The 20346-nt window shown below is 37.9% G+C and overlaps 1 protein-coding gene and 1 long non-coding RNA gene across 6 annotated transcripts in view; one reads left to right on the forward strand and one right to left on the reverse strand.

The window, feature by feature from the left end:
* LOC119082779 overlaps positions 1-20346 on the reverse strand; it is a 322328-nt gene that overhangs the window by 1529 nt on the left and 300453 nt on the right. The window lies entirely within an intron of this gene.
* LOC119082765 (blastoderm-specific protein 25D) lies at positions 279-15162 on the forward strand. Of its 5 annotated transcripts, none has more exons than XM_037192353.1 (10): positions 279-462; positions 627-905; positions 8705-8922; positions 9437-9599; positions 11258-11590; positions 11855-12060; positions 12126-13846; positions 13913-14102; positions 14167-14278; positions 14411-15162. In XM_037192353.1, exons 2-10 carry the CDS (start codon positions 668-670, stop codon positions 14641-14643), a joined length of 3414 nt encoding a protein of 1137 aa, XP_037048248.1. In that variant the 5' UTR covers positions 279-462; positions 627-667; the 3' UTR covers positions 14644-15162. The 5 variants fall into 5 exon arrangements, with proteins under 5 accessions (XP_037048248.1, XP_037048250.1, XP_037048249.1 ...); XM_037192355.1 differs by having other exon boundaries at positions 627-897; positions 8703-8922; XM_037192354.1 differs by having other exon boundaries at positions 627-894; positions 8697-8922.

The following is a 20346-nucleotide window of genomic DNA, read 5'->3' on the forward strand; positions in this document are numbered from 1 at the left end:
TATGGCCAGTCTATACAAGTCGGAGCACATACGAATTTGCATGGCACCACCTCAAACAAACTCATTTCTAGTGGAAATTTGCACTAGAAATGAGTTCGTTTGAGGTGGCGCCATGCAAATCCGTATGTGCTCCGGCTAGAACAAATTTGAACGTTTGGCCATACCTATCTATTTACTTTCATTGGTTTACAGTTACTTGGAACAAGCCTATACGATGATGGTACATCGACTGGGACACTTACCTTACGAATTAAATTCATTCATCGAAAATGACGTAACAGAAAATAAATGTCTTCTCAGATGACAACATTTATGTGGGGTCATTTATGTGATTTCTTTATATTATTTTTCTTGTACATTCGTTCACTAAATTAGTCGTCACTCAATGTTATTGATATCCCCAAAACGCAAAATTGTGTTGCTGATGTAGTTACCGGAAAATTAGCAGAATTTCTTCACCAGGTAAGCGTAAAATCCTCGACCAGAGTCAATTTGCAATTTTTTTTCGTCACAAACTTTTTTTTTGTTGTGGCATATCTAGGTTGGGCCTTGGATTCAAATGTTTTTTGTGTGTGTAAAATTTCATGCTAATTAACACAACATTCTCTTACATCTCTCAAAAATAGCATTTCTACCTACCTACCTACCTACGAAAACAGACAGAATTATGGAAATATCAACCGATCCATACGAACAGAAATTGTATCACATGTTCAAGAGCCATGATGTGGATGCGAAAGGCAGTCTAGATAAGGATGCACTGTCCAAATTGTGCAAAACGTTGGAATTGAAGGAAAGAGAACCGTTGCTGATAGCGGCCCTAGTCAAAAACAATGGCAACAATCGTGTGACATTTAAAAAGTTCAAAGAGGAATTGCTGAATCTGTTGGGCACCGAAGGAGATGGTGAGTGAATTGTGTGGTGTTTTTTTTAACATTCGGTTTAATAACACCGTTTGAGTTCATTGTTGTTGTTATATATGGCGCATCAATATTTATAATTTATGATAATTGAAAGTGACACGAATTTGGTGTTTTGTTTGAATTTTGGATGATGAAAATATGGTTTGATGTCAACGAAAGCACAACAGAGACAGAAGTTTTTTTTTTTATTTATTTATTTCGTAGAGCCACAATAGTTATAAGTGAAATTAATCAACGGACACTATATTATACCGCTCGGCATTAAAACCTAATTTATGCATGTTCACCAGTGGGGAGTGTTTCTGGCGATAAAAGAAAAAACAAAAATTCCCTCGATGCGTATCAAGAGCTTTATTATTATTTTGAATGATTGATGTCTTTAAGTGTTGTATTAGGTTGAATGTACCTGTGCTGTATATGTAGCCCGTGTTGTGGACACTTAGACAGTATAGCTTTGATTGTATTATGTGCATACAAACAAAGTCGGTCACCGTTGTGTATAATCTAATTGGAAAGTGTTCTTGAAGTGGTTGATAAATAAATTACAACTTTTTTTGTGTAAACACACACATAACTCGACAATAGTACGATGTGTGATGTAATGACCGTCCATAAAAAAAGTGGAATAAAATCAGAGCTTTCTTATCCCCAACAAAATGATAACATCGCGATATTTATGAAGAGGGATTCTTTTGAAAAACAGCCTACCGAAATGGGACGCTTTTACGTATGTACCTAGAAAGGTTGTGGTTCCCTCTGCAGCCAAAACCACTCACAAAAAATTCCTCGGCGCTTGTGTGGGAGCTGATCGAAAACATTCTCTTTTCATATGAAAATTTCTGCACATGAGCAGGCCTGGACTGGCTGTACTGGGCGATGCCCGACGCCCTTTTTGCTTTTTTAAGCTCCTCAGACCAAAAAAAGTTTATTTAGGCGCCTCTGAACCTTTTCCAGCCAATTCACCCGATGCGCCTTTTGGTAGCCAGGCCGGCCCTGCACATGAGACTTAGATTCCAAATTCATCCACACTAAGATATGTGCAGTTGACAAAAATGAGTAAAAATTTTAATGTTTCGGTGAACTTCTGCGTGCTAAATGTAACGAAAACATAAAAAAAACTGTTCTACCTGATCGCTGCTGGTCTCAGCTTAGCATCATACATGCATAGGTTGAATCATGATCCATCGTGCGAATAGTCACTTTATAGTACTTTGGCTATTCACACGGACCTAATAAAAGTCTTATTTGCCGAAAGCACATGTAATCACCTTTCCAATGACACCCCACACGACCTTCCACAAGAAAATTGCGTGTTTTCGGCTTTTGAACGGCTCACACTGGCCATACAAGCGGTAAGGAATTTTGTTTTAAAGTGGGTTTGGCTTGTAACGACCAATTACTTTCTAGGGCACATATAAACGAGCCGTCAGAACAGTCGGAGCGTTTGCTGCGACTGAGCCCCGTGCGAACCCGTACATCTATTGCGCACGTGACCCTAGTGCGTCTGTCACCCTAGTTGAAGTCAAATTATTATGAAATGTGTACATCTTACAAATTGCGCATAGCGCAATTACGAAGCCCCGTACGACGTTCCTTTCAAATGTAACACAAATTTCAAGTTGACATAAAATTTTAATTTATTGAGAGGCCTAAGGCCTAGTTACGGCCTTAGTCCAACGACCCAAATTTAATTTTTTTTCAACATCATTATATTCGGCCTTCGATTACCTTCCAAATGAAACAAAAATTAGGAAAATCGGACGAAATTTACTCGAGATATATGCAAAATACACTTAGGGCCGTGGAGAGGCCTTAGTCCAAGGACCCAAATTTTAAATTTTTTTTCAACAACGTCGTTCGATTACTTTTCAAATGAAACAAAAATCACGAAAAAAGGATGAAATTTACTCAAGTTATATGCAAAATACACTTAGGGCCGAGTAGCCTTTCACTTCTAGGGCCCTAACTCACGGGCCATTCACCCGATTTTAATAAACTTTTTTTTCCTGGATCAGTATCAACATTACCTATCTTTTGCCGTTTCATTTACATTTCCAACGTTTTTTTTGCCGTAAATATCACCAAAAGACCTTAAAGCACTTAGGTGGCCCTAACTCACGAAGGGCCGACCCGAATATGCCCATCTTCGAACTTAGCCTCACTATTTTGACTATCTTTTAGGGAATAAAAAATTTTGAAATCGGATTTGATTTACTCAAGATATCGACGTGACGGACAGACGGACAGACAAAATTTTTATTGCGGATTCGTCATCTATGAACATAGGCAAACACTTTGCCCTTACCGTCTGCTTCGAATTCCATCAATTACACACGGCATCGTAATCCTATAAGCCCCTTTGTACTTCGTACGGGGCTAAAAAGTCCGTTGGAAAATGGGTCCGATTTCGGTGGATTGGTTTTCCAAAGAATCCCTCGAAGTGAATTTGTAGAGAATTCTGAAAATTTGATAAAATTAACCGAACAAAAAGATGGCGAAATCCTAATAATAATGGGTTTGTCATCACTTTATCATTAAATGCAAAAGCTGTGAAGTATTTGTTTTTCGTTTAAAGATTTAAACTGGCAATGACAAAACACACTGATAAGCGAAAATCGAAAGAAATTGTGAGGAAAGGTTCTCATCCACAATCGATTGAAACAAATACAAATTTGTAACAGCACTTCCTGATAAGCTTATGGTTTATCTAAAACAAATCCACAGCTTTGTCAACTGTTTTAATGCATTGGGGATAATTTCAGTCGAAAAACATTCGTCGTCTTGAGTTTCTTTAAAAAATTTGAATGAACTGTACGTCCGATGTTAATAGTTTTTGGTTTCTTAAACAGTATAGTACATAGTGTGTCTGTGCAGTAAATAAACCGAAGAAAAATGTTACAAAACACTAGTGAGTGCAAATGAATATGATTTTAGACTGTAAAAACTGAATTCTTGGTTAATAGTAACACGTAGAGGAATATTCTCGAGCAGGCACTTTAGGCACGGCGGAAAGTGCTAAGGGGGTCGAGGAATACATCCAAATAAATTTCTAAAAATCAAAAGTAAAATTTTTGATTTTTTGAAATTTATTTGAGGGCATTCCTCGACCCCCTTAGCACTTTCCGGTATGCCTAAAGTCGACAAGTCACAATAACCGACAACGTGGTAAGATTGCGATTTTCACTGAAACTTGTAAGTCTGACGTAAAACTCGAAAATTATATGTAACGTCTCCACACAAAGTCAATTTTACGTCAGGCTTATAATTATAAGTGAAAATCACAATCTCCCTAATGAGATTTTTGATACTGTTTGGTAGGGTGTATCGATTTCAATTTTTTTTATTAAGTGATTCCGGACTCCGACCTATTGCGATTCACCATCGCCCGAGAATTAATAATCAGCAAAACGTTTTTATAAGCTTGCACCGCTGCTTTTCTTAAACATTTCGATTATTCCGAGGTAGTTGTATTATGCAAGAAAGATAGTTGTATTTGTTGAAGAATCAAAGTAGCACGATCAATTCGATCAATTGAATAATAACTTAGTAGTACATTCCAGGGCCTACTTTTTGGAAACTAATTTCTTGAATTTCTCGAAATTTCTCGAATTTCTTAAAATTTCTCGAATTCGAGAAATTCGAGAAACTTCAAGAACCTCGAGAAATTAGTTTCTTGAAATTTCTTGAATTTCTCGAAGTTTCTCGAATTTCTTGAATTTTCTGGAATTTCTTGAAATTTCACTAATTCGAGAAAATCAAGAAACTTTGAGAAATTCAAGAAATATTTCTCGGAGTTTCTTGAATTTCTCGAAGTTTCTTGAATTTCTCAAAGTTTCTTGATTTTCTCGATTTTCTCTAAAAGTTTCTAAAAAGTAGGCCCTGGTACATTCAGTAGAACATTCAGAAAATTCTAAATAATAAACGGTCCTTTCTCAACTCAACATCAAATTAGTTTCCAACCTCCAACAGGTTATGGGCCTAGTAGCGTTTATTAAATAGCTATTGTTGACAAGGCATAGAAACTAATTACATAAATCGTGCGTAACTTTGCATAGCAGTATAGCAAGACATTGTGGCATAGCAAGACGTAGCGACATAGCAAGACATGGCATGGTAGCGTAGTACTACACAGCAGCATAGTCCGACATAGAAACGTAGTCTGGCATAGCAGCGTAGTCTAGCATGGCAACATAGCAAAGTATTGTATTGATTATGGCGAACGAAAAGGGACGAAAGAGCTGGATTAGGAATAATCCTTCTAAGTTCAAGGAGGAGTATATGCAGCATCGATCGTGTACGTTTGAGGAGGAGTGTTGAAGAATCAAAGTAGCACGATCAATTGAATAATAACTTAGTAGTACATTCAGTGGAACATTCAGTGGAACATTCAGAAAATTCTAAATTTACATTCAATAATAAACGGTCCTTTCTCAACTCAACATCAAATTAGTTTCCAACCTCCAACAGTATTATGGGTCATACTAAAAAGAAAAGTACCAATGCTATTGCAAAGTTTTCACTCTGCACCAAATCTAGAGGTTCCATTACGGCAGCCATAAACTAAAAAGATGTTAGAAAATGTTGTTACATCGCTTTGGTGTGGTTCCAAGTTTTGCCAAGTTCAATTTTCAGGAATTTTGTATGTGAAAAAACTCTGATTCAGGGGTGACAGGGTAAATTTTATCTAAACTTTTCATGTGGTAGCAAGGTACATTTGAAAAGCGCACCAAAAAATTCGCTGTTTTTTGGGCCTGCCGACAGTGATAAACAAAAATTTGTATGTCGAACATTAGGTGCAGAATAAAACTTTTGTAAAAGAATGTATAGCTTCCTAGGAAAGCTCGATTTTTTTAAAAAGAAAAACAGCTGTGTTGGTGCCTTTAATAGACGAGCTATAGCACTCCAACCCACTGAATAGGGCCATAATATTCCATTCATAGTCCATACATAACCATAATAGCGTTATTTTGGTACACTCAACTATAATCAGAGCTATTATAGTAGAGTAGGTGCGTGGAATAACCTGAGTGATCCGCCTTCGGATCATTCATTCCACCTCGACTATAATCACGCGATTATAATCCTTGTGTTATAATATACTATTATTCGACGTGAACGAAAAACTTCTGAGCAAAAACTTATTCTACGACATGCGTCGAACATTAACCTTTTTTTATCAAGTGCCTTGTCCAGCTGCAGGCATTTGTCCTTTTTTGTCAAATTCAAAAAATAGTAACGTTTTGAGCACTCGGTAGAACAATGTCTTGATAGGAAATATCGATAAAAAATAGAAAACTTTGAAAATTCGAAGATTTTCATTTTGAAGGACTGGAGTTTCAGCTGTGGAACAAATTGCTGTTCAAAATGAAGAGTTGCATCGATTAAAAATAGAAAAACACAAAAGAAACCTTGCTAACGCCGACCCGTACGAAACACCTATTTGTATCAAAAGACTTTACTGTGAAACCCTTCATTTCTTTTACTTCATTGTCTACTGAAAAGCTATTTGCGCTTTAAAATCACTTGCATTATCCACTCTTTGCCTTGTTATCATATACAAATAAATTGCCGGAGGCAATATAGACAGCCCCGTACGAAGTCAACTTTCATAAATTCCTATTTAAACAGCTATATTTACCTATATTTTCCTATAAATAAACATTTCACAGATGAATATGCTATTATATAGCTCTATATGCCTGTATATAGCTCAATATAGCTGTATATAGGTATATATAGATGTCCATATATGGAATCACTGAAACCCCTCACACTTAACACATTATTTCCATGTTAACAGAAACTCTCTAAGTACCATTTTTCCCACTTTATATCACTTTTAATAAAATCCAATATGGCCACCGGCAACCATTTTGTTAGGAGACCGGAAATTTTACCGACGCTTTACATTCGTTAATACCTTTCAAACAAAAGAAAATTCATGAAATTCGGTCAACATTTACTCTTCGATTTTTTATTTATTTAAACAAGCGAAAAAAAAGACTGCTCACAAAGGCGCAGTCAGTAAAAAAACGATCTTTTCATCAACAAATAAATATTACAATAAATAAAAATCATCTACTCTACTTCTCCCTAATGTTCCTAGAATGCATGCCGCATTTCCTCTTTGAATAGCGATTGAAATTTTCTGTAATAAGTAATCGGTGGAGCGCGGTTCTCCTGAAGCTGCTTTCATTAATGACCCCAATTTGTAGACAAATTTTTTCGTTTCTGGGCCCATGCAACCTAGCGATTCGAAAGCAATAGGAGTGAATAAATAATTTTCTTTTGGATCTATATAATGGTTATGCTTCAATCTTTCTGCCTTTTCTGCGATTGACCCTGATTTCTTAGAAGATTCATTTATGTATGAAGGAGCCAACATTTACTCGAGATATTGACAAAATACTCCACGTTCACTGTACGGCCGAGTAGCCGGATAAGAGCTCACTCCAAGAGACCTAGCTCACGCTCCGGAGAACATAATTTCAAAAACTTTTTTTTCCCTGATTGGTACGGTCAATACCTATCTAATAAAGCTAAAACAGACGAAATATGCTCAAATGTGGCCGACCTACAAGCAAAAACTGCTTGCCGCCCTGTGCCTGTTTCACACCAAGGGGTCTAACTCACGAGTCGGTCATCCGATTTCCAAAAACTTTTTTTTTGTCGATCGGTATTGTAAATACCTTTTATTTGACGTATCAGTTACAAGTGTAACGTTTGAATGTCCGGAGATATCTTCGAAAAACCGTAAAGCACTTATTGGGCCACAGCTCGGGAGGGGTCGATCCAAAATCACTCATCTTCGAACTTAGCCTGTCTTTTGACATTACCAAACAGGAAAAAAAAAGAATTTTCAAAATCGGATGCGTTTTACTCAAGTTATCGTGCAGACAGACAGACGGACGGACGGACGGACGGACATTTTTTTTCTTGCTGATTTGGCATCTCTGGACAACCACAATAGGTTTCCCCTTACTCAGGGAGTCCAATTCGACGTGTTACAAACGTATGCGTAAACCTATAAGACCCCAGTACTTCGTACGGGTCTAAAAATTTCGGTCATGGCTCATTGAAATCGGCACACCCTACTGTTTAGCACTTTCGTATCTAAGCTCCGTTTCCCCGATTTCTATCATTTGTTTTGTTCATACGAAATGAGAGGAAGAACAGCTTAGGTACGCGAAAGTGGCAGTTTATATGTGAGCAAAACAATAAGGTAGTGAATTCACAGTTCAGTTCTCATTACCATAATGCGACAAGCCATGAATCAATAACTATTTTGCATGAGTCCCTTAAAACTGTAATTTATGCAAGGTGTAAACTGTAAATCCTACCAATTAACCCATAAAACTAATTCCTTATCCTATTTCGCATCAAATACAATAATTTTCTACACGCAAAGATGTGCACCTGTCTTTGAATATAGCAGAGTTAGATGCAAATAATAAAACCCGATTAGATTTTCTACCAGCAAATATCTTTTTGGTTTCGCACCTCCCACATTTATGTAAATTACCAAAAATCCTCAAAATATAATGTCGACAGGTAGACAATGAGAAGAAAATAGAGATGTTATTGTGAGATGGTGTGGTTCTCAAAATGTTTTTTTTTCTTCTTCAAATTATGTCTGGTTTTGTTTACCTCGTCGCATACGAAAGGTAGATTGTAGGTGTTATTGACTTAAATCGTTCGTACGTGACATATATTTCGATCTCGTCGAATAATGTTCGAGCAAAAACAAAAAGAATTTATTTTCTATTCACTGTTGGACACAGACACAGCACCATCCACACCGTCGTCGGACGAAGATACACTGGTTAGTGGTCAACAGTCGCCATCCCGTGAAGTATCACCGAAATTCATTGTTGGTGGCAAAAAGTACGGTCGACGATCGCGTCCGCAAAGTGCATCATTTGATTCGCAGTCGGATTCGGACAACGAATATTTGACGCAAACCGATCAACACAATTCGAAAACAATGAAGTCACTAAAGGTGAGCACAAAAAACCGAATTTTTGAATTTTGATTCGTTCTGAATGGGGTTGTTTAGCTCAAGTGAAAGGAATTCGGATTGTCATGAGTTTTGATGTGGTGCGGAAGTTTTTGTTTGATCGATAGTTTCATAAAGCAGAGTATTTGGGTGAAGGTCAAGTGGCAGCGACGGAGTTTTTTTTTCAGTCAGTCAGTGTCTTGCAGTTCACTTCGCCGGTAACATCTAGACGTCGTATGTGGAAGATTGTTATTGTTATCACTTTGGTAATCCATTTTAATTGCTTGAAACTATTGCCCAGTGAATTGCATTTGAAGTTTTTGTGATGGGATAGCGAAGAACGTTCCAATTGTATGTTTTACATGCACCATTTGGTACTGAGACTGGGATAACCAGTTCAGGTTATTTAGTGTAGTTGTTGAGTTGAACGCCCTGCCATTCAATATTCTGGAAATAATTGATAAAAAACAACCTCAAACTCCTGACAGTATAAAAATCGAATAATCAAAAATTTCAGGTACAGCGGTCATCGTCACACAGTGATATTCATGGCAGCAAAAGACGTCGTCCATTGACTGGAACAAAACTGAAACGATGTGCTTCATTACCAGCTCAGAAACCAAAAAAAGATGAGAGGGCACAGCTTCAGACACAGCTTGAGAGTAGCGTTGAATCACTAGGTTCGTTACAAATCGGAATTGACATGAAATTGCAAGAATTTTCGATTTTATTTGAAGTAGACAGTGTATTACACTGACAGTAATCGCAGCGGATTGGATGCCTGTTACGAGTGTTTGTTATTTGGTGGTAGTCAAGGATTGTAAAGAGAATTCGGAGTTGTTCGTGATCAGATTTTTGCAAGGCTCGGAACAGGTCAAGTCTACCTGGAACCTTAAGCTCAGATTTTACCTGAAGTTCAGATTTAACTGAAGCTCAGCTGTTACCTGAAGTTCAGATTTTACCTGAATCTGATTAGAACTGAACCTGAATTGAAAATTTTTACCTGTCCTGATTTACGCAAGTTTCTTTCGATTTAAGAGTGATATCGCCAAATCTTCAGGTGATTGGGGAACAAGCGGTCTCCGATTTTAATGATTGATAGCTTGTTGGATTCGTCTTTCAATTCTAAGAAACACGTATCTTTCACTTTTTCTTACAAAAAATTGGTTTTCTGTGAAAAGCGTTCAAAAGTGAAGACATGTCAGAGGGTACCGAAAACAGTTTTTCGACAATAACTCAAGAGAAAATGATTTTAAATTGTTGTAATGTTGTACGAATGTCGGCCTTGGAAAAACCTACAATTAGAGTATACGCACCGCTTGGTGCTAGTTGATCCACGAGAGTTATGACTAGAAATATAGTGAATGTTCGGAGAGTCCGCCTTCTCTGCAGCTTCGATGTTCCACGAATCTGAGTATGGGATGTTGTAGCTGGCCTCACCCACTATCGTTCCACATATAAATGAACCCAGTACTTTTGTGCTGCAAGCCCACAGAAGTGTTTAAAAAAAAGTTGGTGCCAAAATGCAGATTTTTGCCTTCTTTCCGGGGGCTCTACAGCCCATACTCAGTTTCGTGGAACATCGAAGCTGCAGAGAAGGCGGACTCTCCGAACATTCACTACATTTTTAGTCGTAACTCTCGTGGATCTACTCGCACCAAGCGGTGCGTATACTCTACCTGTAGGTCTTTCCAAGGCCGACAATCGTACAACATAACAACAATTTAAAATAATTTTTTCTTGAGTTATTGCCGAAAAACTGTTTTCGGTACCCTCTGACATGTCTTCACTTTTGAACGCTTTTCAAAGAAAACAATTTTTTTTTAAGAAAAAGTGAAAGACACGTGTTTCCTAGAATTGAAAGACGAATCCAACGAGCTATCAATCATTAAAATCGGAGACCGCTTGTTCCCAAATTTAAAAAAATCACCTGAAGATTTGGCGATATTACTGTTAAGATTAAGATTTCAGGTAAGTTCAGGTCAGTTCAGACTCAGATATTTTCAGGTCAACGTGAATTTCAATGACCTGTCCCGAGTAACAATTTTTTGAATTTTTCAATTACAATTTGATGCGCAATCGAACTTAAATTGGAATCCAAAGGAGCAACACGGTACAGGCATCCTTTCTTCGAGTAATTTGTATAATGTTCCGAAAAATCAATGTCTGGTTTTTCTTGTTTTTGCCTATCTATTGTGAAAAATGCTTGCTTACGAAACCCCCGCTAATACCACAAGCAATACCTGAGTTCCATTCGTCCGTTTTTTTTAACACAAAAAAAAATAATAATTGAAAAACCCCTAACACGTCTCCCACATTTGACCAACCAATTTTGCAGGAAATTTAGATTTCGAAAATTTGTCACAAATGTTGTTTAACGTTTGGAGTGATTTTGGTCAGAGCACGGACAATTATCTGAATCAGACCCAGTTAGAAATTGTTTGCGAACGAGTTGGACTGCAAAAAGTTGGTAAAAAGGTTGCCGGCGAAGTGTTTGAAAAGCTCGGACTCGATCCCAACAATCGTATCGGCTATCATGAATTCATTGCACTGTTGCATAGTGATTCCGATGCGACCGCATTCGATCCGAGTCCGAATGTAACTGTCACCGATACGAGTAGTGTTGGCACACTAAACGACTCGTCTGGTTATGACTTGCATGCCCATTCAGGTTTGTTTTGACAATTTCAACCAATTTCATCTCTTCTTTTCGTCTTATTTTCTTTATGTTTTTCTGGTTTTGTTTTTCCTTTTTTATTTTTTTGTTCTATGTGTTCTATGTTTGTCCTCCCTCGACCATCTATATACACTGTGATTGTACTAACTGCATTTGAATTCACCTAACGTGTAGTCTATTTGATTGCTTTCATTAATTGTTATGAATTGATTGCGCCCGCCTGAGCCGTTGTAAATAATTTCACATTCATTGTCACAGATAAATGGTCTGCCGAATCAACAGCTGTTCCATGTACTGTAATAATTGATATGTGGGAAACAGCTGGTATATCCGATCCGAAAGCTTTGCTTCAATCGTTAGGATTCACGGCTGAAGAGATACACATCTCCCAGTTATCGATGGCCATAGACGATGACTTACAGGGAGATGAGGGTACCAACTCACAATCAACGCCATTACTGAAGGTACGTTTGGCTTCCACTTTTGCATATCTCATAACTTCCGATCATTTACCATGATACCTTTACAGGCATCACTGGCATTACACAAAGCTGAGGTGAATGCGTTGCAGCAAGCATTTAAACAACTGGCAGCAGAGAATCGAAAACTTCACACAAACAATAGAGACGCTAACCGACAGGCGGCATTGTTGGCGCAAGAGGTGGATGAAAGACATGCCCAGATTGAAAATTCATCGAAAACGAAGATCTTTCAACTGGAACAACGTCATGCGGAAATCGTTCGAGACTTGACGGCAAAATTAGCCAACGATCGTGAACATTGGACGAATCTAACGTCAAAGCTGGAAATGCGCATCAAAAGTCTGGAACAGGAAGAGACGAAACATCGCAACGACTTTGTAACGTTGAAGAAATCGAACAGTGCCTTAGAAACCGAACAAATATCCTTGCAAAATCAAATTGCCGACTTGCTGGAGATGAACATCAAATTGAATAATGAAATTGTCGACGTGGAGGAGCGACAGCGTAACGATGACACGAACAAAAGTGAAGAGCACAGTGTGCAAATGATTGAATTGATGGATAAAATGTCGGATCTTCAAGTGGAAAATACAAATTTGCGAGATAAAATCGACGAATTGTCGACGGAACTGGAGGATCGCTGCCTGGAAATAACTAAATTGAAGTCGAAAAAGATGTCGGCAAGGGCCGAGTCGACAGCAATCGAAGAATTCAGCGACTTAGAATGTTCCTCGAATTCAGCCACCAAACGAAGAGGCGACTCACCGAGTAAAGCGAAAATATCGGAAGAAAGTCCCCGGCTGGGAAAGTTGCGAAAATGTGCCGATGATGCTGAACCAGATTCGGAAGGAAGTGGTGATTGGATTGCGTTGAATTCAGAACTGAACAGAGTTCCAACTAAGCGAACATCTTCTGCAACCACTACGTCGGGATTCTCTCAAGAGTTTTCCAGTTTGAGCGACTGCAAAGATGAGGAAATCAAACAGTTGAAGGCTAAGGTTGCCGAATTAGAGTCCGCTTTGAAAATGTCATCCGAACACACTAGTGAGGAGAGTGAGATAACCAAACTGAAAAGTCGAAATCAAGAACTGGAATCCAGTTTGGAGCTTATGAACAAAGAATTCGAGAACTTGGAAGACTATTGGCAAGGGAAATTGGGAGAGGAGAGACAGTTATATGAGGAGGAACAACGGATCAGCGATGAAAAGTTCAATGAACTGCTGAAGAAAATGTCCGAATACGAAGAACAGTTCCCATCACAGCCAGAAAAAGACGGTCGCCTATCACCAATCGAAGAAAAATGTCAACTCGAATTGCAGTACGCTGAATTGGAAGCAGAAACCGAAGAAATCAAGGATTTGGCTCGCCAGATGTTGGATGAAAAGTCGAAAGAAATCTCCGATCTACAAAAGAAGCTCAAGGAGCTGCATCAACGCATCGGCGAAAGTTTCACTCCACCACCCCACAATACAGATCATCTCAACACTGATGTTGATAGTCCGGCAAGTTCGCCGATAAATTACCTGTGGCAACAAAGCACCATCCAAGCGCCGGCACGAGATTATCACAATCCCAATTGGAATGCAAAGTCAGTTCATCCAATCCAATGTTCATCGTCCGCCGATGAAATTGAGCGTAAAGCAATTTCGCCAATTCAGAGACCGGTAACTCCTGGAAGCCGGAACGCTGATAATCACAAAGACAACGTTTCAGACGCTTCGTCTGTCCATAGCTTCACCACGCACAGCATTGCATCAACTCATAGCGTGTAAGTGGGCAACGTTGTCTGTGAAACGGTGGGCACATTTTTATTGCATTTATTTGTAACTTTCAGACACAAATCGTTACCGGAAGCAATTGCGAGCTCTAGTCCTCAAGATTTACGTGAAGACATCAAACGTCTTCAGATTATCGAACTGCAGCTGAAAGAGGCCGTTCAAAATCTGTACCAGCAACGGGAAACTTTGATCATGGAACTGCAACAGCTGCAAGAAGCCAAACCGGTGCTGGAGAAAGCCTATGCTGTAAGAGCCGGATGTTGTTGGGGTTGACATTGGCGTTGCTTTACTAATTCGAATTTCGTTACAGCGTTCGTCCCATCCAAGTTTGATGCAGAGAATCCAGCAATTGGAAATGAAGAATCGTCACTTGCAACAGTGTTTGAAACAACAGCAGCTTTACACAGAGACACTTATGAATCGTAAGTATCATCGGCGGTGACGTTGATAAAAGAAATTTCGCTTGAGGCTCCTACCAGAGTCCTCAACTCAGTTATGAGGAACTTCAGGCTGCTTGCCAAAAAGAAAATTCTAAAAAAAAATTTCTTCAACAGAATCATGGCACCAGCAGCGCAACGAAATCACCGAACTATGTCAGCGAATCGAAGCTCAAAATAATTTGATCGCTGAACAGTCGCATCGGCTTACCAATGCCGATCTGCTCGTAAAGGATTTGTATGTGGAAAATTCGCAACTGACTGCGGCCCTACAACGACTGGAGCAGCAAAGAAATCGCAACAGTCTTATACTACAGCATGGGATTACCGGGATTCCTGGTATGCCGTGAGAGAAAGTATTCACCAATTTTGTGCATGAGGAGGAAAGTTTTTGTTGATTTTTTTTTGTTGGTCTGTCCGACAGACCCTGTCGGGCGTTGCATATTTTTTTTCTTTCTGTGAATATTACCCGATTTTTCAGGGTAGGGTTAAAGTTTTGTGTTTTTTTTTGTTAATATTTTTTTCGATTTATTTACACAAAGAGAAAGTCCTATGAATTTCAACGATGTTATTAAAACGGATTACAAAGTTCTAACTTAAAATGAAATAAATTGAAAAGCTTAAAAGACACTCACTTCTTGAAGTTGTAAACAAGAAAATAAGAAAAAAAAAAACAAGAACTAATTGAATTACCTGATTAACTATTCGTGTCGTGTACGTGTGGCTGTGTCGTAAACAAAATAAATAATTAATTTAATTTACAAAACAAAACATTTATTGTACCAAAATTATCACTTAACTGCCTTTCGTAAATGCATTGAAGGAACAATTTGTTTGATGCATTTCCTACCTAACACATAAATTGATAGCAAAACAAGAAACAAATTTAATTTGAAAATTAGATTTTAAGTTTAAGAAAACTGACAGTGTGATTAGTCTGTTCATTTGAAGAATTTCTTAATTTTTTCGTTTTTCGTTTTTATGACTAAAATCAAATTGAAGATGTTGGTGAGTTGTAACACGATTCAAGTATTTGTTTTACCCCAAGAAAATGGGAGAACATTTCGAAATTAAATTAAGTAAAAAAAATAACTAGAAAAATGTGTGTCAGATGTCCTAACAGTATACTCAAATGCGAAACAGTGCTACTGTTTCACGTTAACTTAAAAATCTAATTAAAAAGACAAAATTAAACTTCAATCGTAATTCCCATCAATAAAAAGCCGTTCGTATTATCCGTTGCATTAAGTGTTCAGAGAATGTTTCTTGTTGTATTGGCCGGTGGGATTATTTTCAAAAAATGTCCTTCTGAAATCGGATGCACTTTCCAGTGAACACTTTTATGTGTGACGCCCTATGTGTCCTGTGTACCCTATGTGTCCTGTGTACCCTATGTGTCCTGTGTACCCTATGTGTCCTGTGTACCCTATTTGTCCTGTGTACCATATGTGTCCTGTGTACCCTATGTGTCCTGTGTACCATATGTGTCCTGTGTACCCTATGTGTCCTGTGTACCCTATGACGAGTAAATTATGAGACCTTTGAAGCCAGAAACCCTTTCCAAAAAATTCCTCGATGCATGCGTTGCTTTGCTAGTGGGTGATCGAAAGCCGAAAACATGAACTTTACGAGAGAGACAGTCATCGTTGTTTGCGACATTTCCTGAGAGCTCTTTTTAATACGCGTAGTTTGAGACTTATATTGAATTCTCGGGAAGATATGTCCAAAGAAAGTGTCGTTTGTTCCGAGGCTCGTTCCGAGGGGGAAACCACTCTTTTTTATTGACGTGATTAACATGATTAATCAGTGATTAACATGATTAATCAGTGATTAACATGATTAATCAGTGATTAACATTAGTTTTTCTTTTAATATTAAAAACTGAAGATCAGTGTCATTCGAAAGCTACTGCATATGACTTCACGAGAAATACATTTCAGGTAATCTCGAGGGTAATCTCGAAAAAATTTGTAGCTATTTTTTGAATTGTTTTGAGTTAAAACAACATTTCCTGTGTTGGAGGTTGGAAACTAATTTGATGTTGAGTTGAGAAAGGACCGTTTATTATTGAATGTAAATTTAGAATTTGATCGTGCTACTTTGATTCTTCAACACTCCTCCTCAAACGTACACGATCGATGCTGCATACTCCTCCTTGAACTTAGAAGGATTAATACAGCTCTTTCGTCCCTTTTCATTCGCCATAATCAATACTTTGCAATGTTGCCATGCTCGACTACGCTGCTATGCCAGACTACGTTTCTATGCCAGACTATGCTGCTGTGCAGTACTACGCTACCATGCCATGTCTTGCTATGCCACAATGTCTTGCTATGCCACAATGTCTTGCTATGCCACAATGTCTTGCTATGCCACAATGTCTTGCTATACTGCTATGCAAAGTTACGATTTATGTAATTAGTTTCTATGCCTTGTCAACAATAGCTATTTAATAAACTCTACTAGGCCCATAACCTGTTGGAGGTTGGAAACTAATTTGATGTTGAGTTGAGAAAGGACCGTTGAATGTCAATTTAGAATTTTTTGAATGTTCCACTGAATGTACTACTAAGTTATTATTCAATTGATCGTGCTACTTTGATTCTTCAAAATCCTGTGGGGTAACGGCCATCAATTTCAAAAAATATTAATTTCTTGCTATCCAGAACCCCCGAAAAATGACACTTTTATAGTCATTATCGTATCTCCCACAAATTTTGGGCTCATATGGGGATCAAACCACGCGCCTTGTCAGTAGCTTTCAGGGAAAAAGAGTTTACAGAACTCCGTTTAGATTTATTGAAAATATCTCGAAATGTCACAACTAACGACCGACTTTTCCGATCACACAAGTCTCAATTCAAATTCTTGTTGGTATGAACGCTCTAGGTCTGCTGTGTATTAGAAAAATAATAGACTGATTTGTTACCGTAAAACATAGCCCAAATTTTTAGCCTTTTTCCAACTGTTCATGTCTCAATGTAGATGAGTTTTAAATCCATTAAGACCATGCGACAGTACATGCAATTATCTTTGTAACGAGATCCCACACGACCATGTGCCTTTCGTGTACATGGGAAAATGTCCATAAGAAAAGTCCATGTTTTCGATCCCGAACCAAACTTAAATCAAAAAGCCGAAATGCACTTTTGATGTTTTTACATATTCCTAGTCAGAAAAGTGCTCTAAAAATTCCAGATAAGAAACCGTTGGTCCTCCGAACAATAGCTACCCGATGACTTTGGAATGGGAATGTGAATGGGACTTTAGAATAGTTTACGGTGTAATCGGTTGTTGGTTGCTCACTGGCAAGAACAATACAAAACTCAGGTTGAATGAATATAGGGCTCTTCAAAGTTATACGATCGCAATTTCCACAAGATCACAGGCGCAACAGAAAAGGGCCATTACCTCTATAAATATACACAAAATTTTTCGAAATAAATGAGTCTGCTGCTGCTGCTGTCTGATATTTGGTCATGGCTTGGAAATGTAACGACACCTGAGTTCCATGTATAAGACTTCATGTTATTCGCATTAACTATTGTTTGGCTTTAAAGTCTCAGCTTGGATTGGATTGGATTGGATTTGATGGGAAGGGGGTTAGCCCAGCACCTAAGCCTCTAGTGGGCCTGTTGTGCTATTGCACAAGTCACTTGATCATATGAATTGTGATTTTTCATCATATCTCTCCGGACTCAGATAGTTCACAAATCGACCGTGTAAACGTCCCATACGTTGTGAATTCTCTAAGCCACGAGTGGTATGCGAAGAACACAACCATCACTAATGACTCATGCATTTTCCCAATGAGCGACTAGTCGATCATAGATGGCGCTTATCCTACAGTCTGTTGTATATTGTGAATTGTGTCATTGACATTATGTCAATATGGCGTGATTGTTGTGAAGAAATCGAATATTGGATTTCTTTGAAATTTGCGACTTTGTTACGGTCGTACAGCCATTAGATAACTAATAGCGAGTGCTTAATCACCAAGTGATTAGAATAAAACCAGGCAAGCATTTTTGCACCGGGAGTCGAACCCGGGACCTCTTGGGTATGAGTCCTATGCTCTACCGATTGAGCTACCTGAACACACTTAGACCTCAGCTTAGACTTAACCTGTTACAGACAAGTATTATTATCGGATCTATTACTTCCATCGATTAAAGTATTTTCAATCGGCTGATTTCAAATCTTGTACTTCAATTTTTTACCATGCATTTTACTATATACATGACCATATTACCCAGAGCTTGTCATTATTTTTGAAGTCGTTATCGATGACAGATGAATAGCCGTATGTGACAGGTTAAATCAACCATGCCTTTCATAAATGAATGCGGATCAAGTCCAACTACGACTAAATTTAGAACTCCCATTACCCATACAAACATCGAGGAATATTTGTCAAGAGCTTAGGTTCCAATATCTTACAAGGCACATATAAAAAAGTCCATTCGAAAATGTGTCCCTTTTTGGTAGACTGTTGAAACGAACCATTTTCGACTTGGTTGTAAATCGTGACTGAGACTGACATAGACATTGTCTGTCAGCAAACCATCTCTGAACACTCGAACCTAATTTATTAGAATAAAGCCGGTCATTCGGTTAACCAGAATTTGCATATCACCACATATACCAACTATAGCAATTAAAACGTCCCACAAAATGTCTTACTTTTGATACCAAGCTGCATAACGATTTCTTTCAACAACAACAACAACAAAACTAAACTTAGCAAACGGCATCACGGAGTTTTAAGTGGTGAAATGTATTGGATCTTGCGTTAGTTTTGTAAATTTTATCTGGAAATCACTGAACTGAACCCAAAGTCCACTTTGTTATCTCATAAATTGCCGTCGATGATTAAACGGAGAGAATTTAACATTTAACATTTTACTCATACACACCGCTAGTTAAGCTTGACTCTTTGATGGACCTGCCGTTTGGTGGACTTTTTCAGATCATTTCGATAGTAATAACATTTTGATCCTGGAAACACTAGATTGCATTGCACTAGATTCAACAATTTTAACAGAATACAGAGATAATAAACTTAAAGCTAAAAAGACGAAACTTATTTTGATAGAGAAACTAATTTAATAATTTGTTAGTAAAACTTTAACTTGCGCATTGATTTAGCCTTTAAGAAAAGTCTTCTTCGAAATGTGTTTGGTTTTGTTATTTATGACTAGTAAAATAAATGATCAGTTACCTAAACCAAAGTGTTTCAATTTGACGAGACGAACGAGAGGAATTCGCAATTCAGTATGGTGATCGACTGCATTACCACTTGGGAAATCATTTCAAATGCTGCATCTACCTTAGCTGTGCCTTTTTGATTTTTCACTCAGTGTAAAACAGGTATGGTCGATCGTTCGCCCGGAGGACATAAAAATTTGATTTACGCACTCAAACGCACTCATTTTCATATTATTTTGACATAATTTATGAATGCGTTTAAGGTGAATTTTCCGATCGGCCATACCTGTTATGTACTTTCATTGTTTTCACTTTCATGTCAAAAATTATCAGAAATTGACAATAAACAAAATGAATCAATCTGGACGAAAGATAAATAAAGTTAATGGTTATCTGTTTGCCAACGGGAGAAAATAGGAAATTCCAACAAAAGCGATATTTGTGGCCAGATCGACTGAGTTGGAATTTCTGAGCACAACCGAGGGCGAAACCACTGGCCAAAAGGGTGGCAAATCAATTTTTAATTTCTTTCAATTCCTTCAATTACCGAATTAATTTCCAATTGCCGGATGAATTGCGTTTCAGCGGTTTGTCACTTTGATTCCTATTACTTCCTATACAGTGAATGACATCTCAAATGTCTCACTGTCAAATTTTTCTGAGAATTTTATTGTGTCATTGAAAATTCACAATGACATTCTCTGAAAAAAATGACAGTGAGACATTTGAGATGTCGTTCACTGTAATTCCTATTTCTAATAATTCCACGATATTTTCTGTTACTGGTTCATTGGCTACTTTTAAGAAACAATTTTCTAAAAATTTTCTTTATTTATATCGATCTA

Source organism: Bradysia coprophila, unplaced genomic scaffold, assembly GCF_014529535.1.
Source record: "Bradysia coprophila strain Holo2 unplaced genomic scaffold, BU_Bcop_v1 contig_476, whole genome shotgun sequence".
NCBI classification, from domain to species: Eukaryota; Metazoa; Arthropoda; class Insecta; order Diptera; family Sciaridae; genus Bradysia; species Bradysia coprophila.